Raw genomic sequence first — 27317 nt, forward strand, 5'->3', positions numbered from 1 at the left:
TCAATGAATTTGATGCATTGCATTAATAAGAAGCCGACTGAGGAATACATTTAACTTGTTCACCGACGCCATTTTCTGATCACGCACGTCTGTAGTTGAGGTGCGCCTGTGTGAGAGCAAAAGAAAAAATCGATCGATCACAAAGAGTTCACCGTCGCCATGGTTGGCTACGTGTCTGTATACGAAAGAAAGCTATTGCTCATTGTAGCACGACAAATTTGATCTAAATAACTTTTTCTTTTCGTTTTGAGGGTGTATGGACAACCACAACCCAGATTTGAGAGACATTGAAACTTTTACCACACTGAAATTGGTTTATGCAGGTCGATAGAGAGCCTAAGTCCCTCCCCTTCCGGTCGACCACCATGGGACCTTATTTCGGAAAAATATTGTATGGTAGTCAATGGCGCTATGTAGCCTACGTCACAAGATCCGTTGCTCGTATGTGTGTATTCTGGCTCAAAACACGAGTCAGGCATGACGGCGTAACGTTAGGATTATAATGTAAGACTATAGAAAAAATGACAGACGTTAGCTTCAGTAAAGTTAGCTTCATTCATTGAGAGAAAAGGTATGACGTCGCATGTGCGCCTTCTGGCTCAAAACACGAGTCAGGCATGACGGCGTAACGTTAGGATTATAATGTAAGAAAGACTATAGAAAAAATGACAGACGTTAGCTTCAGTAAAGTTAGCTTCATTCATTGAGAGAAAAGGTATGACGTCGCATGTGCGCCTTCTGGGTTTGTAGTCTTTGTAATTACGTATTTTCACAGTCTTATACCTCAACAGTTTTACATCAAACTGCGACTTTCTTGACTTTAAAATGTATCTTTTAAATTGACAAACATCATATGTGTAATTCAGGGCACAATTCAAACGAGATCAAAATATTTGTTGTCTCTCGCCATTGACTACCATACAATATTTTTCCGAAATAAGGTCCCATGGTGGTCGACCGGAAGGGAAGGGACTTAGGCTCTCTATAACATCATGAAAATGAGCATGGACCTCAACCTGTCCTGTCAGCAGAGTGTCCTGTGTCATAAAGGGCTTTGAAATAAACACACAAACTAACGTTACACACTGACTGAACACACGTGTGTTGATGACTGAGCTGCACCATGTTGCTAACGCTATCGTTAACCGCTTTCACACACGCACACAATATATTATTATTTTTATTTACACGATTATTACTGAAATAACTGCTATTAACTACACATTTACTATATAAAATTCACTCAAAAGGCTCTTTCGCGGTCGGCTTCAGTCGACTTCAGTGAGGCGCGGTGGTTTATGGGATGAGTAGTTCCTTCGCTCGGAAATGAAAATATGTACACAGTCTTGTACCTTTGCCTTTTTTTGGATTTTCTCTTCGTTTTTTTACTCGAAATGATATGTTGTATGCTTATGAGTTCAGCCATTGCTGGTTATCCTCAGACATGCTCTAAAACTCTTTAGATACGGATTTTTCCAAAAGTCAATGGGAGAAATGAATGGGAAATTTACTTCCGGCACCAGAGCTCTCTCGGGCTGTGGGCGGGACTGTGATGCTCTATATGTTTGACATTCAGTTTACATCAAATCAATGTCATGGATTGGTTTTGACGTCAATTTGATTTGCATCGTTGACGTTGACCACGCCTATCAAGTAAGGGTACTGTTGGCAGTGGAACGCAGCCAGATCATGGTTTACCAACCAGAACCGCAACGTTACCGTACCGTACCGCTCAGTGGAAACGAGCCATAATAGAAATAACAATTCTATAGGAAAACATTTAATTAGGCTATGCCAATACACAGCATATTTGGGACGTTGTCTTCATGCTGATCACATGCTGAAAGCAAGAATAAACTTGTTTGGTAGGCTTTTGTTGATCTTGCCTGGTAAGTCAGGTCTGTTCTCTGATTTTAGAGGGGTGTTCGGCGCTTTTCGGCTGGCTGGCCTGGAGATCTGGGAAACCAGCTTACAGAAGCAAGCTATATCTCAAGCTACTTATAATAAACAAATGTTTGTTAGTTTACTGAGGAGGGGAGATAGTTGAGCATTACGTGAATAGGAAAGGAAGATTTACTGAAAGTGAAACCAATTCGCAAGACTGAATTTTTTTTTATCTGTAAGTACTATCATATAAACATATTGGAAAAGTGTTACCATTCTTTCATGACCCACATATTTTTGCTGCATCTTTACATGTTTTTAATGTGAAAACAACTAAGTTTCTCGAATTTATGCAAATCAAAAATGGACGATCTCATGTTTGCTTGCCTCTCTTTCTATACTCACAGGTCTCAAGTTTGTCTGCTCTTAAAGGACATTACAATGAGTCTAAACGAACCGCTTGATTTTAAAAGGTGAACGAAATTCTGTATTTTTGAGTTTTTATCACTGTTTTGAAACGAAGAATCTTGACGTGTTAAGCTCATATTTATCATAAACAATTGATTACAAATCATGCTGTGTTGATTTCAAGCCAATCCAAAAGAAAAAGATCAGATTCTGAACGCACTGCCAAAAAACATGTCAAAAATAAAAGGTAAAAACCTTTAGGTAAACTTTTCCATTTTTGTATAAAGAAAGCTAAGCCATATTAGCTGATATAGAGGAGGCTATTGAAATAACATTTATTACAGATGATTAAAATGTAGAAATATGAACGTTTTTATCAGACAGTTCTGTTTGACATGATTCTCACCCTTTAGACAAAAGTCAAAGAGAGCAGCTTCTCCTACATCCAGCTATCTGTCAATGAGGACAGACTGTTCAATGGACCCACCAACCAACTTCAAAGGTGGAGAGACATTTCCTTTGCATTCAAGGTGATTTTTATACTTGAATACAAAAATGAAAGCAAATTTGAGTCCATTATGTTTCCAATAATATATAAAATATAAAAATAACAAGAATCTAGAACGATAATTTAAAAAAAAGAATAATTTTTTTTCTCACGAATTTGAGTGAACACATACAATGCCATGCACCAACGCTATACTTAAAATGACAGGATTAAGAGAAAACGAGACACTTCACCAGTCACCGGTTATATTTCACTGAAAAGTGACAACCCATTGAATGTTTCAAAAGGCATTGCATCCAACTTAAGGTAAGGCCATTTGGGTAACACTTTATTTTAAGGTGTCCATGATACAGATTAATTACGTAATTCATTGTTTAGTAGTGGACATTGTAATAACATGTAACAAAATGTAGTTAACATGTAACTAAGTTATGGAACAGCCTGTACTTACAGATTGTAATTATGCACATGTAATTGGCAGCTACTGTTACACATATAACAAGTCGAGTTGGTTACATACGTGTTACAGACTTGGTACAGTGTAATTTTATAAGAAAGTACTACACAATGTAACAACAAGTACTTAGGTTACTAGGTCGGGAAAAGCCTGCAGTTACACATGGTAATTGTGTACGTTCTGTAGCATTACACGTATGTAACATAAAATAAAGTGTATCAAGATTGTACTTAAGTGCACTTCATGTGTATCCATACCTTATCCATCTTAATTAACCCACTAGTTCACAGCTTAAATACATGCAGTAGTTTCCTAATTACATTAAAATTACATAATATTACACAGGGATAAGCTACGTAAAATAAAGTGTATCAAGACTATAAGTGTATTTCATGTGTATCTATAAACCTTATCCATCTCGGCTTGTTACATATGTGTAACAGTAGCTGCCTATTACATGTGCATAATTACAATCTGTTAGTACAGGCTGTTCCATAACTTAGTTACATGTTACATGTTATTACAATGTTTACTTCTAAGTAATTCATTAAGTAATTACTCTGTATCACGAACACCGTAAAATAAAGTGTTACCGACATTTGTCATATTTTTAATATTATGTAATAAAATGTAATTAAACGAAATAAGTAGCCTAAACGACACTGTTTTCTTACAGAGCAAGATCAGCGTCTCCTACACCTACCTGTTTGACTTTGAAGACAGACTGGTCAATGGATCCACCAACCAACTTCAAAGCTCCAGAAACTTTCCCATTGGATCCAAGGTGAAGTTATTCATTTGTTATTTGTAAATAAATAACATTTAAAAACGCAGCATTAAAAAGTTAGTTCACATCATTAACTCACCCTCATGCCATCCCCTATGTATATGACTTTCTTTCTTCAAAAAAACATAAAGTTTTTATTGAAAATAATCAATCTCTGTGATTCGATACAATGAATGTGTGTCGCTTGGTTGACGCTTGAAAAACCACACACTCCTGCAACCGTAACGGTGATCCATACAATCCCAGTGGATGAATCAATGTCCCCTAAAGAGAATCGATAGGTGTGTTTAAGACAAAATACTAATATTTTAAAGTCTTTCCCCTCCATTGACAAGATTTTCCATCATTTATGATACGCTTCCCCGCCATTGCGTTGACTCTGGATTTAATAAAGCACAGTGGACCAAAGATGATGAGAGCAAATTTTGCATCTCATTTGGAAATCAAGGTCCCAGAGTCTGGAGGAAGAGAGGAGAGGCACAGAATCCACATTGCTTGAAGTTCAGTGTAAAGTTTCCACAGTCAGTGATGGTTCGGGGTGCCATGTCATCTGCTGGTGTTGGTCCACTGTGTTTTATGAGGTCCAAGGTCAACGCAGCCGTCTACCAGGAAGTTTTAGAGCACTTCATGCTTCCTGCTGCTGACCAACTTTATGGAGATCCAGATTTCATTTTCTAACAGGACTTGGCACCTGCACACAGTGCCAAAGCTACCAGTACCTGGTTTAAGGACCATGGTATCCCTGTTCTTAATTGGCCATCAAACTCGCCTGACCTTAACCCTATAGAAAATCTATGGGGTATTGTGAAGAGGAAGATGTGTTATGCCAGACCCAACAATGCAGAAGAGCTGAAGGCCACTATCAGAGCAACCTGGGCTCATAACACCTGAGCAGTGCCACAGACTGACCGACTCCATGCCACACCGCATTGCTGCAGTAATTCAGGCAAAAGGAGCCACAACTAAGTATTGAGAGCTGTACATGCTCATACTTTTCATGTTCATACTTTTCAGTTGGCCAGCATTTCTAAAAATTATTTTTCTGTATTGGTCTTAATATTCTAATTTTCTGAGATACTGAATTTGGGATTTTCATTAGTTGTTGGTTATAATCATCAAAATTAAAAGAAATAAACATTTAAAATATATTAGTCTGTGTGTAATGAATGAATATAATATACAAGTTTCACTTTTTGAATGGAATTACTGAATTAAATAAACTTTTTCATGATATTCTAATTATATGACCAATACCTGTACACCCAAACTGCCTAACATTACCGAATGAACTTCTCTCCTGAGCTTCACAGCTCAAGTGTCACAATGTCCCTCTCATGAAGGCTCATATAACAGTAGACCGGAAGCAATGAATTATAGTTAAAAGGTTAAAAATGTTTGTATTTTTCTGACCCACACCTATCGTTTCACTTCAAAAGACATTGATTCATCCACTGGGGCTGTATGGATCACCGACACAATCGATGTGTGTGGTTTTTCAAGCGTCGACCAAGTGGCACACATTTAATGGCATTATATGGACTCGCAGAGATGAATTATTTTCCTAAAAATTTTTTTTGTGTTTATCTGAAGAAAGAAAGTCATATACATCAGGGATGGCATGAGTGTGAACAAATTACGGGAGAATTTTAATTTTTCGGTGAACTCTGACCTTAAGCAATGTGACAGCATTGTACAGAAAAGTTTCATTTAGAGAATGACTTTAATTTTGTGACTTCTAGACTGCTGACAGAGCAACACTTAAGATGTCCAGTTTGCAAATCGATGTTCAAGGATCCAGTGTCCATCCCCTGTGGACACAATTACTGCAACGCTTGTATTAATGCGCTCTGGGACAATTGCGCAGGAGAATATGTTTGTCCACACTGTGGTAAAGCATCAGAAACACGGCCAGTGCTGAAAATAAATGCAGATCTGGCTGAGGTGGTTCAATACAAGCAGCAAGCAGGCTTCAGTCCAGCCCTTCCACAACAACCCTATGCCGGACCGGAAGACGTGGCCTGTGATTTCTGCACTGAGCAAAAATTGAAATCGGTGAAGTCTTGTTTGACTTGTGACGTGTTCCTCTGTGAGACTCACGTCAGGCAACATTACACAATACCAGCACTACAGAAACACACACTGTCTGACGTGACTGGAGACATTAAGACGAGACCCTCGGAGCAGTGTCAGATCTCAGACAACAGCTTCAGTAGCGCTGCCGGCGAACAACAGCATCATGCAGATATAAAGGTTTGGTATTCTAATGAAATTATGCCATAAATAAAACAAAGCAGCAAATGTAACTATTATTAAATTAATAATGCATACTTTATTAAAGTTGTCATGAAATGGAATTTGCGATGTTTATTGTTTATAGTGATATAGTGTATAGTGAAATCGAGGCTGCATTTACATTACATGGTTCAAGTAGGCTAACCCAATTCCGATATTTTTCCTCCCATGTGGCACAGATCAGAAATGTCCCACGGACGTGTAAGCAGGAAAAAAAGCACGTGGATTCCGATATTCTCAGATCAGTTTCAGGCCTCGTTTACGTGGAAACAAATCTGATATGAATCGGTTGCGTGCATTTGCGTCTATATGTAAGCGGACAGATTTCATTGTCACTTTAATTTGCTTGATGATGTGTTTTCTTTTTGTAGGAGATGACAGTCGCTGCCAAGCTTCAGACACGTCTAAAAAGATCTGCAAAAACCTTCAGACCTAAAACAAAAGAAAAAAAATATCATGTTAGAAAAATTGCGCTCATGTGCTCCACTCTACGGCAAGAGGTTTCAGGGCTTAAAGAAAAACTCTCAAAGTTAGAGACGAAGAATACAGAGAAAGAAAAACATGAGGATGAAGAGGAATATGATGATGAGGAGGACGACTATGAAAAGGAATATGATGATGATGATGATTATGATGCTGATGATATGGATTTTGGAGATGATAGTGATGACAATGACTACCCTCATGTGGATGATGACTATAGTGAGAAAGATTTTGATGCAGAGACAGATGAAGAAGAGGAGGGTGATGAAGATATGTTAAATGATGAGGATGAATACAACGATGATTATGATTGGGAAGAGAATGAAGACAAGGAAGACTATGATGATGATGAGGACAATTCTGAGGAAGATAGCGATGAGGATAATTATTGTTACGGCGTCTAGTGAGATCCCCAGTACTCAGTCTCGAGCCCCTTTCCCTGAATACTAATTATGCATACTAGCCTCCTAGTATGCATCACTGGCGCTCTGATCACCTTCCACCTGTCTGTAATGAACTCTGAGCTCAAGCCTAGCTTGTTAATTCAGCGCTCTTTGCGAAGTATTGTCTCATTCCCTTGTTACATGTCTGAGCCTTCTCTGGATATACCTCTGTTATTCTGATATACTGATCCTGGACTTGAACTAACCTCTTTGATTGTGTGCAGCCTGCCTTGTGAACCCCCGCCTGTGACCTGACTCTGATACTCTCCGCCAGCCCTGAACTTCTGCCTGACTCTGACATGCATGCTTGCTGCCAACCCCGGACTCACGCCTGGTTTACTTCTACTCTGCCTGCTGCCTTTGCTACTGTTTTGAGTTCCCTTTTTACTACTTTTACGTTATTAATACATTGTTGCACATGGATCTGTCTCTGCCTCCTGGTTCACAACAATTATGATACGGACTATTAATCATCTCTGATTACAGTGACTATTGTTTTTCTTATTATATATCTTTCTGCAAAGACATTTCAAAGCATTTCGGTGGGAACAAATTACAGTTAAAACAGCCAATTGGTTTCAGGATATACAGTGTTAGGGAAAGTTGCGTTTGATCTAATGATATTACTGATCTACTTGCGATCAACTTTGATCAACTTTTAGTTACTTTTTAAGAAAAATTTGTATGTAATTTTTTGTCACTGGAGGCTTGCTTGTTTGTTTGTTTGTTAAACACACTAGAAGTGAAATGACTGAGTCAGGCAGAAGGAAATGCAAATCCATGCCGACAGTTGAGGGCGCAGCTCAAACAAACCTTTCAGCTGCGCTGCCGTTCTTACTTTCAATTTCTCTCAACATAGGAACAGGAGAGGTGTCAATAAATGGGAAAACAAAATACCTTGCATTACTTATTTGAAAAAATATAACTCTGATATTTTGTTGTAAATTTAAAAGTAAGACGTTACTTTACTCATTACTTAATCTGATTACGTAACTCATGTTACTTATAATGCATTACTGTACCCACAACACTGATTGTTAATAAAACTTTTTTTTTTAAATGTGAGTATCAAATACAATGCATCAGGCTTTTGAGGAACATTTGTAAACAGATAACAGTTATCATTGTATAGCAGTGCATTAAATGTTTTGCCCCCACAATAAAAACTATACAGAGCATTTAAAAATATCATACATAAATCATATTATTGGAAGATATGTGACAACTTGACAACTGAGCACTATATTCTTCTATACTATTTGAGCCATAAAAGCCTGAAGCATCAAATATGATATTCAACAAAAAACTTTTTTTTTTTTATTATTGTCTAAAGATTCAATAAACCCTTCCATAAAAAAAAATAAGAACTATTATTTCATATGTCAGGTTATGACATGGTTTATATGTCCTATTTTTATACAAACCCAGTATATTCTGCAATAAAATGAACTCAAAATTTCAAATTTGTACTCTCATGTAGTTGCAAACCTGTAAGACTTTCATTCATCTTCAGAACAAAAAATATGCTATGTTTAATGAAATCTGAGAGATTTCTGTCCCGCCACTGACAGCTATGTAACTACCACTTTGACACTTCAAAAAGTTCATAAAGAGATCGTAAAAGTAATCCATATGAATTGAGTGGTTTACTTTAGTCCACATTTTTGGAAGAGACTTGATCGGTTTCTATGATGAACAGATTTAATTTAGCCTTTTATTCACATATAAATATTGATCAGCAAACATAAACAGAAGATCAACTATTTGACCCGCGAGAGCAACTTAAATAAGTTTGTAATGTTTAATTAGCTATAAATACTTTAAGGTGTTGATTGTGTATGTCTGTCTTGGTAGGGCAATATAGATACTTATTGTAAATATAACAACATGTTTTAGCTCCATTACAACAGGGGGCAGTAAAGCACCAATGCTTGATTCTGCAACCTGAGCGTTGTTTTTCGTTTTAACTACATGTGAAACGAAAGCTCGTGTGGACTCTGAACGTGTGACGTTAAAGTGGAGAATTGCACGTTGTATCGGTCACTTTTTAAGCATTTCTCCTGAAATGCTGCACCACTGTCTACTTTAATGTCTGTCGTTGTTCCAGCGTTTTTTGCGCGTCATGTCACCCAGTCTAAACTAATAAACTAAACTAATATAAACTGAACGTCTTAACTGTAGTTTCATAGCTACAAACTGATGTTTTTATTCATTAAAGCTGATAAACCTTGAGGATGTCTGAAAGCAGCAGCAGTGAGGATGAAAACTCGGCAAGACTGAAAGAAGCTGTCTGGAGCTTTGGACCACAGCATATCAAGATCAATGGAAAAGGTAACGCGTTTTATAATATAGAGATCCATTTGTCGAGATGTAAGTGAATAATATGAATGAAATTACTTCATTTACCAAACAAGCGTTAACATTAATATCTGAGGACTAACTCAGTGCTGCTTTTATCCCACACAGATGGAGAAAACAAAAGTCGTAGGTGAGTCATATGCATTTAAAACGCTTTGAGATTGGATCTCAGTGGTTATTTTGTCATGAGTTTGGATAACTTTGTTACACAGAGTCGATGTTTCAAAGCATGAACATGATGGGAATGAGCTCGGGACAACACCTGAGTTTCAATCCCATGTGGCAAAAAAGTTAGGAGCCATATTAGACGGGTGAGACAAAAAATAGTATTTATCACGTTCAACTTCTGAGTATTTGTCATTATCTTTTATTTGTCTGCTGGTCAATCAGTACAATTTCTCTCCCTCACTCGTTTACAAACACACTTATCTGTAGGTGCATTTCAGAAGTGTTTTCTAAGACAATTGACTCAGAACCTGGTCAGTCCAAAAACAGAGATGAAGAAGAGAATGAAGAAGGTAAGCAAACTACAATTGCCAATAGAGATCTTATAGTTCTTAAGAATTACCACAGTATATGTACATTAACGCAAATGACAGATGTACAATAATATACATACAGTAATATCCACAAAACCCTCAGCTAAATATCTGGGTTTCAAATAGCTGACTGTTTCATGTCATTTTCTAAAGGTTTCCGTCTGTTCTCCACATCTACCTCTGGAAAATGGATGGAACAATCACCTCCTCCACCTCCTAAAAGGAGACCAATTCCCAGCTCTAGGTGAGTCTGAGTCCTGCTTATGATAGAACATGCACACTAGGATGAATTTCACGAAAACATACATTGTCCATATTTCAGCCCATGAAAATTCTGTCAACAGTAACTTACCCTCTAATTGTTCCAAACCTATAATAATTTCATTCATTTTGGAAACTAGGGATGTGGATATATTGGCCACCATATCGGTATTGGCTGATGTATATTCATTTTTAATGTTATGGTTATCGAACCAATAAGAACATTTGGCCGGTATATTAAAGCTGATAAATAATGTATTATTTCCTCTAGCTGAGACACTTCAGATGTGCACTGTTCACCATTATAGTTTTGAATTGTTTGAAATATGATTGGAATCACTTCAAAAAAGGAAAATGCAGTTAAAGGGATAGTTACCTAAAATTTTTAATTTGGTCATTTACTCACCCTCAAGTTGTTCCAAACCTGTGAATGTTGGTAGCCATTGACTTCCATAGTAGGAAACAAATATTATGGAAGTCAATGGCTACAGTCAACTGTCTGGTTACCAACATTCTTCAAAATATCACCTTTTGTGTTCAACAGAAGAAAGAAACTCGTACAGGAACAAACAAAGGGCGATTAAATGATGACATAATGTTTTGGGTGAACCTTTAAGTTACTTTCCCCGCTAACAGAGTGCTTCAGTGTATTGGTATTCATTCCGCTTTTCAGCTACAGAACACAGCTCAAACACCAATGCTGTTATTTGAATGCTGTTATTTATTTTATTTTCAAAAACATTGATGCATTATTAATAATACCTAGCACTTTTATTTTTTCTTGTAATATTTTCACCAACAATATGGTTGAATTAAATTTTTGTCTGTGGGGAGGCTATTGCATTTTATTTATCCATGGAATATGTATTTTGGTTCTTTATACCTGTTTTCCGATGACTTGTTTGCATTATTTAGGTATTATTTTATTTCTTTGTAAGGCTATAGATTTAAAAAAAATAATAATAAAGAAACTTGAGCATAGGAGTGTAAAAATATTTTTAAAAGTTAAGGAATCTTACACCTGTTCAAACTATGTCTGATATATGTTGAAGAGCTTGGGACATGGCTTTAAATGGCGAGCCTTTTGTTTTTGTAATCAGGTTCTCAAAAATAATATATTAACATTTGGATTTAGATTTATAGGCCTATATATATATATATATATATATATATATTAGGTTCTCGGCTTTCAAAGATAGAGTTATCGGTGCATCCCTATTGGAAACACACATGAAGATATTTTTATAGATGGATATTTTTTCTGTCCCACCATTGAAAGTCTATTCACTTTAAAATTTTAAATAAATCCATATGAATCAAGAGGATTAATGTAAAAAAAAAAAAAAGTCTCTTCAGAAGACTTTGATTGATCATTAAACCGCATTTATTTTATGATCATTATGAACACTTTGAAACTTTCACTTTCACAAGGGAGGGACAGAAATCTCTCAGATTTCATAAAAAATATCTTTATTTTGGGTTTTGAATGACATAAGGGTGAGTAATTGGTGACAATTAATTTTTATTTTATTTTATATACCATTTTAAGGCAAAGTCACAGTCCAACAGTATTATTACAGTAAATAAAGTAAATGAGGGAGAATATGCTTAATTAATCGTTCGCAAAGACCCGCCCCCTTTAGTTACTGTTGCTATGTCCGACAAGCTATACCACACCATGTTCTCACGCAGTGATATACATCGTGGAGCAGAGAGGATACTGACAATGTGCTGACAGACAGGACAAGCCAGGTTACTTTTGATAATTTTTTTAACGAATTTAAACAATAAATACCGTTTTGTGGCTCTTTAATGTGTCGGACAGATCGCTGTGGAGCATCAGTCAAAGCTGCTTGTGAACCGATCATCTCTTCCTTCTAGTTAATTTATAGCATCAAATAAACATGAATGAACATAAGAAGGAATGTTGTTTTAACCGTGGAAAGGCGTCAGTACACTCCGTTTTTCAAGTTGAAATCCTCGATGTTAATCTACTAACTCTCCTGACTGCTTTGTCGGACAAAATGGCGGGTGGCGAAGTATGATTGGTCAAATCATGCTCAATCTGCGAAGGCTCAATTGTCATAAATGTCACGATGCAAATAGAAAAATAGCTTTTAATTGCTATTTCAATGTGCACCACATGTCTGTCTGTCTTTAATAATTATCACCAAGCTAGTAAGTTTATAATACATTTTGCATTAATGACAATCTATATTAAGTAAAACGCATCTTGTTTCTTTATTTCTGCAGTGACAGTGACAGTGAGATGGAGATGAGGCTTAGAGAAGCTGCTGTGTCTGTGTCAGACATCCTCGGCCCTTTAGCCCAAACCTTCACAGAGAAGACGGAGGGGAAAAGTACGACAAACGTAGAGTCTGGAAAGGAGGACACAGTCACAAAGAAGACAAAGAAAAAGAAGAAAAGAAAAACATTCACTGAGGGAAGTGAGGAGAAAAGTATCCATGTATCAGAGAAACAATCTAATGGAAAAGGAACAGAAGCGCAAACAACTGTGGTAGAGAATTTGACAAAGAAAAAAAAGAAAAAGAAAAGAAAAAAGTTGGATTCATCAAAGGGCGATGATGAATGAAAGACTTAATTGTTCGAAATAGCAATTATTCTGTTTCTGCTGTTCTGGATGTTTGTATATTGTTTTATTATGTTCATTGAGGATTAACAGTTGACTGGGGAGTTAAAAGAACCTGTTTCTTGTCAGTTTAGCATTTTCATGCTATAAAAAACATCAATAAAGTAAAGTTTATTTGCCATTTTACTACAAAATATTTTTCTAGAGACTAGTCTAGCAGACTAAAAACAGTTACATTAATTTTTTATTAGTCACACATTTGAAACCTGAAACTAATTATATACGTGTTCACACGAGAGTTTGTTTTAAATGAAAACTTAACTGTCCTTTTATTGAGCATACTTTAAGGATTTGTGAAAAACAATATCATTAGCATGGTTAGGCAGCAGATAGCAATATAGCAGAAGGACAGATCATTGTTTTTTTTGTTTTTTTTTTTCATTGTTGTCTGTTTGCTCTCAGCAGCTTTTGGAAGTGGTATTGTCATCAGTAGCTGCAGCTATTGTGCAGTAGACACCATCTGTGTAGGGATGTAAGGGTCGATGTCCCCTGGTGAAGAGGAGAGCAGGTGTGAAGGATGGGTTTCACTTGTCTGGGTCTGAGGGTAGAGCTCCAAACTACCCGAAGACACTGGAAATTTAAAGGTGAATTGTTTGAGATTGTTTAATGTTTAAGTACGTTCTCTTCATCCAGTAAATGTACATTGACCACTACTATTAGTATGCCATTCATTGGTTTATGTCCTCCAAAAGTGTAAACATTGAGCTTTCTAGACACGGTCTAAACATTGAGAGCGGTCCTGTTCACACACACTCCATTTGCAGTACGTAATGTAGTACGCATGCGGTGCAAGAGCAGCACGTGCTTAGACACTGCTAATCCGCGGCTTTAAACGGAATAAATATAAACAACGCAATATTTGATTATTTATTTCTATATAGATTTATAGTCCTATATTAAAATGCTCAAGCAAGTGGAAAAACATTTAAACATGATACTTCTTATGTAAAACTTTAGTAATCACAAATACTTTAAACTAACTTACCATCCACATCAACAGCCGAAGAAATTGTCTCCCATGCCTTTTCTTTCGTGTTTAAATCTTTATATGAAAAGTCCTGCGGGTCATACAACACTTCGTGTTTTTCCACCGCACTGTTTAGACGATCGTCATCCATTGTAGCTTTCTTGTTCCGAGTGTAGTTCTCTGACCACCAGCATGTCACATAATAGCATGGTGCGTTCTAGTGCATCTCACATTAAAAAAAAAATTACTTTAGATATAAGTTTTTCCGCATTCATTATTTTTGCAACTCCTGGTAAGTCTAAGAATGCTTGTTTCCGCCACAGAATAAAAATGGTAATTGCTACTTTTGGTCCTACAATTCTGCCTTTTTTTATCCTCAATTGCGAGTTTAGAAAAATATTTGAGGAAAAAAAAAAAGTCCGAATTGTAAGACCATTATTTATTCTGTGGCGGAACTTACTTTATTTCTTGCAATTCCGAGGTTATATCTCACAATTCTGACTTGTTTCTCGCAACTGCAAGTTTATATCACGCAATTCTGACTGTCTTGCAATTGCGACTTTATATCATGCAATTATGACTATATATCATGCAATTTTGACTTTATATCATTCTGACTTTATATCACACAATTCTGACTTTGTTTCTAGCAGTTGCGAGTTTATATCACGCAATTCTGACTATTTCTATCAATTGCAAGTTTATATCACGCAGTTCTGAATTTATATTCCGCAATTCTGATTTTGTTTCTCGCAATTGTGACTTTTATATCACGCAATTCTGAGTTTATATCACGCAAATCTAACTATTACTCGCAATTGCGAGTTTATATCGCACAATTCTGACTTTCTCACAATTGCACGTTTATATCATGCAATTCTGACTTTCTCACAATTGCACGTTTATATCATGCAATTCTGACTTTATATGATGCAGTTGACTGCCTTTATTTCTCGCAATTGCGAGTTTATATCACGCAATTCTGAGAAAAAAAAATCGGAATTGTTCGATGTAAACTTGCAATTGCGATAGAAAAAAGGCATAATTGTGTGATTTAAAAAGTCGCAATTACTTTTTAGAATTTTTAAAAAAAATGTCTTTGCCTTACCCCAGGGTTAAAGTAAGATTATGCTACTGTGAAAAATAGTAGTATACTTAATGTGGAGTTTTCAACGGCATCTAGCGGTGGTGTTTCAGATTGCAACCAATACGTTTACAAGTGAGTGCTCATGCACATTCTTTAAAAAACAAAAAAAATATTATTATGTGGAGTTTGTGTTGGAGTCAGTGTTGTGCTGGTCGTTTCTTAGTATTAGCAGATTCCATGTCATAAAGTTGAAGTGTCGTCGCTGTTGAGTGCAAAGTCAGACGAGGCGAGAGGCTCGGGAGCGCGCATGCAAGTCTCAGTCACGTCACTGGATTTCGTGGCAAACCCGCCCCGGAGACTTTACATAGAAATAGGAATACTTGCTTTCAGAGGTAATGGCAAACCCCCCCAAGTGGATAATTTTATTGTGAGATTACAACCCCTTCACACACAGGCAATAAAAAATGGATTCATTTTATTAGAAAAACTACATATGGCACATTTAAATATGCATTTATGGTAAAATTGTAATATTTTCATGTCGAACTGTTAATTTTGACCACGAACCATGCGAATTCCGCAACTGGATTCGAAACTATCGCTGCACTGCACCGATCCTGCACTAGCCGCGCCACAGCCGTGTGCAGTGTGAATGCTCGTCTGCCTATTTCGTGGACACAGAAAATACACACTGCAAGTGGCGTATGTGTGAACCTGGCGTCAGTCTCTTAACAGCTCGGGGCGTGGCTACTAAAGCAGGTGGAGCCAAAGGGTATTTTCCGGTGCGGGATCATGACGTGTACACCCTGATGGAAATTCAGCTCCGTTTGCAGAAGTGCAAGCCCAAATTCCAATGATTAAACGGGTCATGAACTTGCCGAAGTGAATGGGGCATTGAGATGTACAAGTTTAAAATGTGTATGGGTTCAAACAGTTGTGGCGTCACTTCAAAATATATACTCGGGCTACTTTGGATGTTTATAAGTGAGACGCTCGCGTTCACTCTCTAGACGGTGTTAGCTTACTCAACTGCTTACTTGACACATAGGAACACACAATAAAAAGTCCAATATATTAGGAAAACTTTTAGCTAAGTGGCCTATTTTTACCCAGACAGCAACATACTGTTGGCCCAGATCCACAAGTACCAGATGTGGGCCGGATCTGGGCCGACACTGTTGCTGTCTGGGTACCTGTTAAGACATGCCTTTGCCTTTATTTTTGTAATTCCGCTAGGTGTCACTATGTTGCAGAAACGACATTCTTCAGCTTTAATTAAAGGAGAATAATAGATTGGTAATGCAATGGTTTCATAGTAGTGACATTTGAATTTGGCTACCGAAAACACAGGGTTTGTACCTGGTTCTGGTGAAGTGGATTGCAGATGTAAAGACTCCTCTTCAATGGGAGTGTCTGTGTGACCCTCAGGATCTGAGGTGAGAATCTGATCAGGAGGAAAAGGATTGATCATTTGAAAGAATCACTGTAGATTTACATTGACTAGTTTTACATTAAAATTAAAGGTAATAGCGGTTTTAAATTCCTATAACAGTTTTGATTTGAATCACTAAATGGTAATGAACGTTGTCTTTGAATAGATTCAGATCCATAAAATAAATTCCATTCCTCATTTTTATCTCTTGGCCGTTTTTACAAGCCCAAAAAAAAGTTTAAGTTTACAGAATAAGTTTCAAGATTATAAAAGCATAATGCCAATGTGATAACCTGATTAAGTCACAAGTACAGTTTCTAGAAATTTGAAGACTGTATTATGTTATGTAGCTTTTGTGGAATATCATCTGTTACAAAAAATATAAATTTATATTAAATCAAAAATAATTGTAGGTGCTACATGCAGTGATAAAAAGTCACTTTGTGATTTTGGTCACAGTTTTGGTTACCTGGACTTTCACACAGAAACCTCTTTTTTTCAGCATTCTTTGATATATAGAAAGTTCAAAAGAATAGCATTTATTTGAAATAGAAAGCTTTTGTAACATTATACATGTCTTTACTGTCACTTTTGACCAATTTAATGCTCCCTTGCAGAATATTTTACTGACTGCAAACATTTTAATTCTACTGTATCTCCAAAAGATAGAATTATGGGTATATAATGTTTTAGTTTATTAAGAATTTGCTGAATGTCATGTTCACATGAATATGCCTGTGAGCTCTGTGGAGCAGGTCAAACTTTCTTCTGAGTAAAGCCCAGTATATGAACCTTAAAGGATAATTCCGGTATTTAACACCTTGAGTCTATATTGTAGTTTGTTTTGGATGAACAAGAGTGGTGGACAACATTTTTTTGACAATGGTTCCTCTCTCGAATTTTTGACTATAAAAGAATTGGTCATGGACCCATTTAACATTGGAGTCAATGGGCATGTCCGAAAATGTAATTAAAACAACCTTTAACATTAGTTTTCAAAACTGTGCAACTCACCGAGTGATGTGATGTTAGTTGATGTTCCAGAAACAAAAAGTGTTGCGAAATACAGTTTCTGTCGTGTTTTATTCGTCATTTTGTAAAATCCCATTGAATTCTGTTGAAGGACTGAGTGCTCGTTAATATAAATGCGCTACCGGTAACTGAAAGGGGGCTGTTTACATTTGGTTGATGTAGTCTTTTTGCTCGCTTCCGTTTCTCATAAGGCTAGCGAGCAGAGCAACTGTGCTCCGGGAGAGTAAGCGAAATAAACAAACAAAACCTTCATTAATTGTTACTTGTAATATGAAGTTGAACTCGACTGTGACCGTGAGTGTCCCGCGAGACATAAACATCAGTTATCGCCATCAAGTGGTCGGGAGTGTGCTAACGCTGCAGATTCAAATATTGAGCGGAAGTTACACAGTTGTGAAGTGTCTGAAAAAATAGTTCCACTATAGCAAAATAAACGGATTGGAATCATATATTGCGACGATATATTGTTTATAATCATCAACGAACACCACTAACCACTCGGTGAGTTTAACAGTTTTGTAAACGAACATTATTGGCTGTTTTAATTACATTTTCGGACATGACCATTGACTCCAATGTTAAATGGGTCCATGGCCAATTCTATTATAGTCAAAAACTCGAGAGAGGAACCATTGTCAAAAAAAATGTTGTCCACCACTCTTGTTCATCCAAAACAAACTACAATATAGACTCAAGGTGTTAAATACCGGAATTATCCTTTAATCTAAAAATGATGTGCATGTAAACATGGTCAGTGTGATGAGATTGTGTTTGGTTCTTGCCTGTCGAACAGCTGTGAGGTTAGTCAGTGTCCCAATGCTGTTGCTGTCTGCGATGACCATAGCCTGGGACAGGAGACTGGAGGAGGGGTAAGAGCTCAGGTCTGCTTTGCTATACACTGAAACACAATATTAAAGCAGAATTTTGGTTAAAGGGGCGGTGGTTGATTTATGATTTCATTTTCTAACTTTAGTTAGTGTGTAATGTTGCTGTTTGAGCATAAACATCTGCAAAGTCACAGCGCTCAAAGTTCAAAGCAAAGGGAGATATTTTATTTTAAAGAAATTGCTACAACAAAAGCCTGCTATGGACTACATCTGTGGTTTCCAACCTTTTTTTGTCTGAGACCCCCTTTTTCCCGAAAAAAATATTTCAGGGCCCCCCTTCACATTTAATGATATTATCGCTCTTGTAAACTTGCAGCAAGGATGACAAAATATGTTTTTTTCAAACAAACGGTATGTTTACTATAACCAGATATGTTTATGCACAAATAATAGCCTATAATATTGAAAATACAATAACAAAAACATCAGTAGGCCCTTTGTAATTTAAAAACGTAAGACTAGGAGTAGCCTAAAAAAATTGGCCCCATTTGAAATGCAATAAGAAAAATATTCACACTGGTGTGTAGGAAAAAAAAGAAAAAAAGAATGTAGGCTATTACTAAATGACTGCTGTCTGGGACCTCAATACTTCCATGTTATTTGTGATACATACACACTCTGGGGACATCAGAGACTTATTTCACATCTTGTGAAAAGGGCATTATAGCACCCCTTTAAGACTAACTTTTTTACTGCATCCTTGCTGAATACATGTTCCCTTCTTTAATTATTATTATTTATTTATTTTTTCAAATTTGACTTACACTACCATTCAAAAGATTGGGGTATCACGGTTTATATATTAGCAGCCCAAATGTTTTCAACATTGATTATAAGAAATGTTTCTTGAGCAGCAAATCGGAATATTAGAATGATTTCTAAAGGATCATGTGACACTGAAGATGGGAGTAATGATGCTGAAAATTTAGCTTTGATCAGAGGAATAAATTATGTTTTAAAATATAGTAGTCAATATTTGAAGTGGATCAAAAAAGTTTATCAAAGTTCTAAGACAAGAATGGGTATTGTTCAAAATTCATGTATAACTTTGATGAAAGGTTTTGATCCACTTCAAATGTTGACTTCTGTAGAAAATTAGAAAACACGTATTTTAAATTAATAATATTTCACAATACTATTATTGTTGCTATTACTGTAATTTTGAACAAACAAATGCATCCTTGCTGAGCATAAGGAACTTCTTTCAAAAACATTTTAAAAAATCGAAATTATTCCAAAGTTTTTACGCTAGTGTATGGTTGCTAGGATGTTCTGGGTGGTTTCTAAGGAATCACTAGATGGTTTCAAGTCATAAATGTCCCCCTCCCCCCATAATTGTCTTGTCTTAGAAAGCACCACTACTTAAGTACTTACTGTGGCATGGGAACTGTGCCATTGTTGCCATGAAGGAGCTTGGGCCAATGTGCGACTGGAGCTGCTGTGCTATTGGCTGCTGAGGTGAGGCTTGAAGCTGCTGCTGAAACGAGATTGGCTGAAGGGTAGTAAACCCTCCCCCCATGTTGACTGTCTGTGGTTGAGAGGACGTCAAACCTACAGTGAAATACATGTATTAACATTAATTAGCAATGTTTTGGTGTTAATCTGTTCATCTAGATCACTATATGCATTATAGGCTACCTATGAGAAGTGAGGAGTCTCCTAGACTCATTACACTTGGTAGGGAGGCCATGATCAGTCCTGGAGGGGCAGCGGAGGATCCGGACAATCCGTGCAGGGAAGTGAGAGTACTGACAGGAGGTAAGGAGCCACCACAAGATACCTCAGAGAGGAATAAAAACTGTCAGGCTTCAGCTTCCATTTGCTTTAAACTGATAGTTGACCCCTGCCCAAAAGTTAGGAAATATATTTTTTTAAATGTCTCAGTGTTTTTCATTTCATTCAAAGTCAAAGTGGTGTTGTTTTGGTTCCCCACTGACTAGTATAGAATGGACAAAAACTTTATATTGAAAAGTATAGGTTTGGGTGATAATTTACATTTTGGGGCAAACTGTTTGCAGGTTTAATTGTCAAAAGTTTGTATTTTAAGTATAAAAATAAGAAATGATAGGGAAAAGTTTATAATTTATAACTGCAAATTTTGGTATGATCTGGTTTCACGATCACATTAAAAGCTTAAAAATGTTTTTGAAAAAGCATTCTTAAAAAACATTCACTAGCAAATTAGCACTGCACCACATGAAAAGCTCAATAAACGTAAAAATACTGATAATGTAAAAATAAATGTCAAATTACCTCTCTTTTTGAGCCGTGGTCATAAAATGTCACTACATTTATGATGATGTCAGAAACAGGAAATTTCTTTAATATTAAAATAACACCATTGAATGCATAATAACCACAAGTATAGGTGGCGGCAAGTCAGCATAATAATGAGTGAGTAATTGAATCATTCTATTAATTCAAAAACACTGATTCATTCAGGAACGAAGCAAGTGAGTCATACATTTATGAAGAGGTCATTGAATCATTCAATCAACCAATTTGTTCAAAACGCGGATCATTCAGGAACGAAACACTAATGTGGGTTGCTCAAAGATGTGCTTTCATTCTCCTATTGAGTTGTTTGGAACTACAGTTGGCGAAAAAGAGCAAAAACAAATAAAATATAAGTAACTTAATAATCTAAAATATAAGTCTATAATATAAAATAATTCACTTAATAATAACGTATTGTTTGTCAAACTGTTGAATAAAATCAATATCGCATTTGCAATCATGCTGATATTCATGTATACATGTAAAAAATTAAATAAAAACACTAGAAAAGGGTGTTTTTTGCACCCATATCTTTAATTTTGGGAGCAGTTTGGTGGCTTTTTTGCCCCAAAGCCCTGTTAAAAGTAGGGTACACCATTTGGGAGAGGCTAGTAATAGCAAGCTAGCTTTGAAAGTATAAGATCCCTTCAGAGTGTCTCCAAAGTCACGCCTCCTTCAAAACACATGAACGCTCACAGCAGAGTCTGCAAAGCGTCATGGGAGATGATGTTAAATGACCTCAGAGCACATAACATTACAATGAATGTAAACTACTTACACAGCTGTTACTTGTACCACCTGACTGCTGCAGATTCATTTCGGCATTGATAGTCTTGACAGAAACGCAAAAAATCGAGTCTGAGGATGTGAACATCTTCAAACATCACGGGTTGTCATCTCTTAATTACAGTGATGATGTGCCGTGAACGCTGCATAAGTTTGTAGTTTTGGTTCAGGGGGAACTGTAAAAGGCTGCTGTTTGTTTTTTGCCGTTTGGTGACTGTCTACAATTTTGCAGAGCTTCACGGAACGAGCTGATGACGGGATGTCTGCGCGAGGAGGGTATGCGGAGGTATGGAAATGTGCTGAAAGGTAGGACATTGTGTGATTGGATGAATTTTTTTTTAAATTCTGCATACCGTTATTGTGATCAGAGACTGTTCCTTCAATCTCACAGATGTATTGTGTTATGTGTCAAGAAGTGTATTTTATTCTCACTGGTTTAAGATGGTGTGCATCCAGGAGTGTATGACTGGGTTCTAGCTGAACTGGACTGGCGAGACGACCGCCACCACCCCTGTCTTCACCACTGGAGCTTCTCATTGTGCCCAAACTCTCACACAGCACCGACTGGCTGTACTTCAGACCTTCAGTGAATGGACGAAAGAGAAAGGTGGGTAAAACAGGTCCGATTTAGGGAGAAATCTTCAAAGAATTCTTCTAAGTCATCCAAAATCAACCCATTGCACATTAAAAAGGTTTAAAATGGAGAAATTGTTTTTGCGGAAATGACAAAGCATCAGTCAACAGATGTATGGAACGGTATGAGCTTGAATGACTTCATACCTGGTGAAGGACTAGATGATAATGTTTGTCCTGTGGAGGAAGCAGATTGGCTGCTGTAGGGAACGTCCAGTGCCAGTTTGTGGCGAAAGGCCTCCTCTTTACGACGATTCGCGAACCAATTGTATACACGAACCTCTGTGACCAAATTAGAGCCCAGGCCAGCCAATTGAGAAGGAGAAACTCCCCTCTGAAGACACTCGGCTCTAAAACACATGGATTCAAGCGGCATTAGCAGGCTTGCGAATAAAAGCCTCAATTAAATCTGTTCATTATATAAAGCGATCGCATCTCTTCAGAAGACTTGTGTTAACGGCTCGATTCATATGGATTTATTTAGCGTTTTCTCTTTAAGAACGTTTTGAAGCATCTGAGTTGTGTGTAAATAGACTTTTAATGGATGAACAGAAATCTCTCAGATTTCATTCAAAATATCTTCATTTGTGTTTAGAATATAAACAGTCTTATGGTTTTGAAATGACATGAGGGTAAATAAATGTTGACAGCATTTTTATTTTTGGGTGAACTATATCCCTTTAACCCTTACACATGTACCTTAGGTCTTTATTGACCTGGGACGTCATTCATTACCCTCCTCCTCATTCATTTTTTAAAGTTAGACATCAACCTTCATAGTATTCCTTAATCAATTCATTATAAACAATATAACAAGAAAAGAATGCCTATTTTCCCATTTCTTTTTTTTGTAAAAAATAGTATAGGGTCGCAAACCACACAAGGTTTGTAACAATGTATTAACCCCCCGCTTCGCGTCGGGGTCCTGATCAGCCTTTCGGGCTTGTATTCGCTATAACAACCGGCTCGCTCTGCATTATCCCGCTTATTACATGGCTACCTACCAAATAAATCAATAATTAATTAGACACAAAATATTTATTTATAAACGATTGTATTGCTTCCGCTAAAGAACACTGTGTCCATGGCAACGCTCTGTTTTTCATGGCAACGGTGTGTTATCCTTAGCAGCGGCCTGTTATCAAGAAATAACAGACAGTGAAGACAGTGACAGTGATGATGGTATAAAACACCTGCTCAAACTGAACCCTTTCAAGCTCCAAAAGGTTACAAAATAGGCTTTATTTTATTTTTCTGTCATTTTTACTGTAATATCAGGAGAGTTTTAAATTATCGTGACAGGTAGAGATCCATTCGTGATAGATATAGATCCGGGTCGCTAAAGACCCCAATATGTAATAATGATTTGCGAAACATTCATGCTTTTAAGGGTTCAAATAAATTTGTGTTATGACTCCTGTGTTCATTTACCTGTTGCACTCCTCCACCAGTCCCTCCCTCTCCTCCTTACTGGGGTTCTTCTGTCGTTCGTAAGCCTGGAACAGGATTTGCTGGGAGGCAGGACCCCATTTGAATCGATTCCTCCGTCCCTTTCTCACATCCTCCCCGGATTCCTCTCCTGACATGACACCGCGACTGGCATTGGTGAATTCTGCATTAATCATTGTGAGAGATTAATTAATTCTAACAGTGTACAAAATCTCGTAAAAGAGAATTTCAGAAATGTCCATACTCACGTTGGCTGATCTCTGTCTGTTTCTTGATGTACCAGCTGTACAGGGCGGCACGCTTTTGGTTCTTCATGGGTGTGCCCTTGTTGAGGTGCTGGGAGAGATGGGATTGGTTGAGGCCCGTGGACTCCACCACCTCTCTCTGCGGTAGGTTGTGCTGCTGCATGTAACTCTTCACTATTTTAGCCACATGCCAGGGATCCTGTCTAACACACCAACACATTAATACATTATAATATGCGTTTCGGAATATCTCCAAACAAGTTCTCATGAAGTTCTCATGCTTATTTCAGGATAATTCTAAGGAAATGGATTTGTGCCTGTAAATTAAATTTTATTTTATTTAATTGTCTCTCAAGAATCACATTTTTCTATCTTAATTATGTGATTACCTTCCAAAATATTCTATATTTCATATGTATTTTAATCACAGTAAAGTTTTTTTTTTAAATAATTGAATACTTTTGTTCAAAGGTAATTTTGGGGTCAGTGAAGTTTTTTTCTATAATTTAATACTTTTATTCAAAGGTAATTTAATTTCATTAAATATATTAAAAGTGACAGAAAAGACTATTATTTCACACAATTATTATTATTATTTTTTACATTATATTCGTCAAAGAATGCTGAAAAAAAAGTATCAGTTTTCTCAAAAATATTAAGCAGCACGACTGTTTTCAACATTGATAATAATAAGAAATTTTTCTTGAGCAGCAAATCAGCATATTATAATGATTTCTGAAGGATCATGTGACAAGACTGGAGTAATGCTGCTGAAAATTCAGCTTTGATCACAGGAATACATTACATTTTAAATTATATTCAAATAGGAAACACTGTATTTTGATCAAATAAATGCAGCCTTGGTGAGCACAAGATACTTTTTTTCAAAAATATTAAAAAAATGGTAGTCTACTGCAACTCAAGGAAATTTGGTATCACGTTACAATTTCTAAAAAGTATAAAAAAATTCTTAAAATGGCATTAACTTGCCAAATTCAATGCATTACGTCACATTAAATGCTCAATAAACAATTAATACTGATAAAGTCTGTAAAGAGAATAGTATCTCTTTATGAACCACGTGGTCAAATAAATGTGATGATAAATATGATTTCTTTAATACTTCTCAGAACATTAGAAAACATTAGAAAGTGAAAGCATGAAATTGTAATTTTAGTAACAGTTAAAATGTAGTTTTAAATACATAAACCCTTCAAACTGTACACACACACACACACACACACACACACACAGAGAGAGTATATATTACACCAATGGCACTGTTGCCTTTAAAAAACCCTACAAATATCCTGAATATTTTATTTTCATTTATATCACGACAAAACACTTAAAAAATATTTTGAGAGAAGGGTGAGGGGAACAGGAAGGATAATATAGAAGTAGAGATGGTGCAATGTTTACACTGTAAGATAAGAAAAGAGACGCAGGGCCAAAGTCCAGTAAAAGAATAACCCTTGTGAAAGCAATACAAACACACAAAGCCTCACAAACACACAAACATATCCAACAGCAATGCGTTTCACCTATACAAATCACTCGCACATATAAAGCAATTTAAATAAAGAGCATTACAAATCCATTTTCATCACTGTCCAAAGAGCCACATTGCCAACAAACCTCCCTTCACAACAGCACTATCTTTACAATATCACCACAGTCTTGTGTACACAAACACACACACACAGAGCGATGTCACTCTGTTAATTTTAACCAGTCGACGTAGCTCATTTATTAAAAAGATAGAAATGGCCAGAGAATAATGAATAGGGTGGGTAATTAGTAACTAAAAAAGGTGGAACCTCCTTTATATTCACCCCATCAGTTGGGAAGCAGAGCATTAGAGGAGAGAGGAAGCCAGTGAATAGGAATAGAAGAGAGAAGACCTGAGATCAGCCAGAGAATAAGAGGAGCTTTAATCAGGAAATTATGAAGGAAAATAGTAAGTTGAGAAGACGAAGGTAGATTTTGACGACGCTTCTTTAGAAGAGCAAGATTTGAGGTCTTGTTAGACAGTTCAGCGTGTGTGTTTTGGATGAAGTTTGGATGGATTGAACGTTTTTTTTTTTAGTTACTTACTGCAACAGCTGGTCGACTTCAGCCCGTTGCCTGGCGGCCTCCTCCGGTGGAAGTCTCTCTAAATCGTGGAAGATGGGAGGAGGATTGTCCATCTCTCCCTCCTCCGAGCTCTCTCCGTCGGCCCGGTCCGTCCTCTCTCCCCCGGCCGAGCCCCGTTCTCTCTCCAGGTCTCCCATGGCCTGGATCAGCAGCTCTTTGGACAGTCCCGAGCCCAGCAGAGACCACACCAGCTGCTCCTGCAAGGCCGACAGCCGGCCGCTTCCTTCTCCTCCTGCTCTCCTCCCCTCTCCTCCCTCCATCTCTCGTGTTTTAGCAGCCGTTGTTCTTCTAGAATTTCCTCGCACACACTTTGTGCGCGAACCGACGTACACACACACACACACACACACGCAGTTATCGGACGCGTTCAGTATTCACCTGTTTCTCAGGGTTTGAGTTCTGCAGACCGTCCTTTAGAAGAAGAGCTTGTTTTCATTTTCTTTATCCTTTTCTTTTCCTTGTTTTCCAGCGTTCTTCTGTTTCTGCTCCTGTATTAAGTCTAGACACCTGTTGTCCTTTTGCTTTGAAATCAGATTTTTTTGCTACTTGCTTTTCCCTTCATCCCCTCCTCCTTACTCTGTCGCTCTCTCTCTCTCTCTCTCGTTCTCTCCCCCTCTCTTTGTGAACTTTGGCCTCGGCCTGTGCTGAGGGCAAAGTGTAGAGTCTAACCATTCAGTGAAAACGGACATTACAAACACATTCAACACTCACACTGTAAGCTTGCCTGAGAGTCTGGAAACGTTTGAGACTCGTGTTTACATGTTCACATCACATATGATGTTTCCTAAAACATCTTGCACTTTTATGTACCATACCATTTATGTAACAATTGTTGCAATTTAAAAAATATATACATTTGAAAATTACATTAAAACTTGGAAACTTTTCATGTTATTTATTACAATTATTGGAGCCCTTTAAGTATACATTTCATTTGATAGATTTTATTGTTTCAATCAATTTATTGTTCCAAAGTCAGACATTTAATTAAAAAAAATTAAAATGTATCATACTTTTGTTACATTTTTTAAACCGTGATAATCTTAAGAGAGTGAAATAAACAATTTCGAAATGTATTGTTTATTGTTTCACAAATGATGACTTCCATTTAGTTGTGATGTCATTGTGATGTCATTTTCACCATGACTAGCAATTTGAACACTAGTAAATGTTTATCAGAAGATCAGTGAAGAGTTGGAAATTAAATATATGCCAGTGGTTCCCATAGGGGGCTTAAAGCTGACTTACAATTATTTAATTATTATTATTATTAATCATTATTTAACAATAATATATAGTTTTGCACAAAAAATCTC

At 36.9% G+C, this 27317-nt stretch overlaps 3 protein-coding genes across 5 annotated transcripts; 2 read left to right on the forward strand and 1 right to left on the reverse strand.

The window, feature by feature from the left end:
- The first annotated feature begins 1636 nt into the window (after nucleotides 1-1636).
- LOC307011421 (uncharacterized protein) lies at nucleotides 1637-8716 on the forward strand. Of its 2 annotated transcripts, none has more exons than XM_079637054.1 (8): nucleotides 1637-2119; nucleotides 2292-2357; nucleotides 2477-2539; nucleotides 2706-2822; nucleotides 3008-3106; nucleotides 3934-4041; nucleotides 5784-6294; nucleotides 6708-8716. In XM_079637054.1, exons 2-8 carry the CDS (start codon nucleotides 2326-2328, stop codon nucleotides 7221-7223), a joined length of 1446 nt encoding a protein of 481 aa, XP_079493180.1. In that variant the 5' UTR covers nucleotides 1637-2119; nucleotides 2292-2325; the 3' UTR covers nucleotides 7224-8716. The 2 variants fall into 2 exon arrangements, with proteins under 2 accessions (XP_079493180.1, XP_079493181.1); XM_079637055.1 differs by having other exon boundaries at nucleotides 1637-1889.
- Nucleotides 6301-26953, reverse strand: hnf1a (HNF1 homeobox a; the record flags this gene model as incomplete). 2 transcript variants are annotated; one of them, XM_079637053.1, is made up of 10 exons in its annotated part: nucleotides 25963-26951; nucleotides 23869-24068; nucleotides 23603-23783; nucleotides 22319-22521; nucleotides 21971-22119; nucleotides 20114-20255; nucleotides 19850-20026; nucleotides 18371-18486; nucleotides 16484-16568; nucleotides 6301-6768 (listed from the first exon to the last, which is right to left on the reverse strand). In XM_079637053.1, exons 1-10 carry the CDS (start codon nucleotides 26259-26261, stop codon nucleotides 6731-6733), a joined length of 1590 nt encoding a protein of 529 aa, XP_079493179.1. In that variant the 5' UTR covers nucleotides 26262-26951. The 2 variants fall into 2 exon arrangements, with proteins under 2 accessions (XP_079493179.1, XP_079493178.1); XM_079637052.1 differs by lacking the exon at nucleotides 6301-6768 and adding an exon at nucleotides 13510-13640 and having other exon boundaries at nucleotides 25963-26953.
- cUnh12orf43 (chromosome Un C12orf43 homolog) lies at nucleotides 9168-13013 on the forward strand (the record flags this gene model as incomplete). The annotated part of the gene is made up of 6 exons (XM_079637056.1): nucleotides 9168-9593; nucleotides 9729-9750; nucleotides 9833-9931; nucleotides 10056-10138; nucleotides 10313-10403; nucleotides 12674-13013. Exons 1-6 carry the CDS (start codon nucleotides 9497-9499, stop codon nucleotides 13011-13013), a joined length of 732 nt encoding a protein of 243 aa, XP_079493182.1. The 5' UTR covers nucleotides 9168-9496.
- Nucleotides 26954-27317: the final 364 nt, after the last annotated feature.

The sequence above is a fragment of the Phoxinus phoxinus genome (genome assembly GCF_949152265.1).
Source record: "Phoxinus phoxinus genome assembly, chromosome: 15".
Classification (NCBI taxonomy): Eukaryota; Metazoa; Chordata; class Actinopteri; order Cypriniformes; family Leuciscidae; genus Phoxinus; species Phoxinus phoxinus.

Bases quoted from the DNA above. Each gene is read 5' to 3' on its own strand.
- LOC307011421 (XM_079637054.1), top strand. From the start codon at position 2,326: ATGAGTCTAAACGAACCGCTTGATTTTAAAAG. The intron at 2,540-2,705 runs GTAAAAACCTTT...CTCACCCTTTAG, and splicing joins AAACATGTCAAAAATAAAAG to ACAAAAGTCAAAGAGAGCAG. The intron at 2,823-3,007 runs GTGATTTTTATA...TTAAAATGACAG, and splicing joins ACATTTCCTTTGCATTCAAG to GATTAAGAGAAAACGAGACA.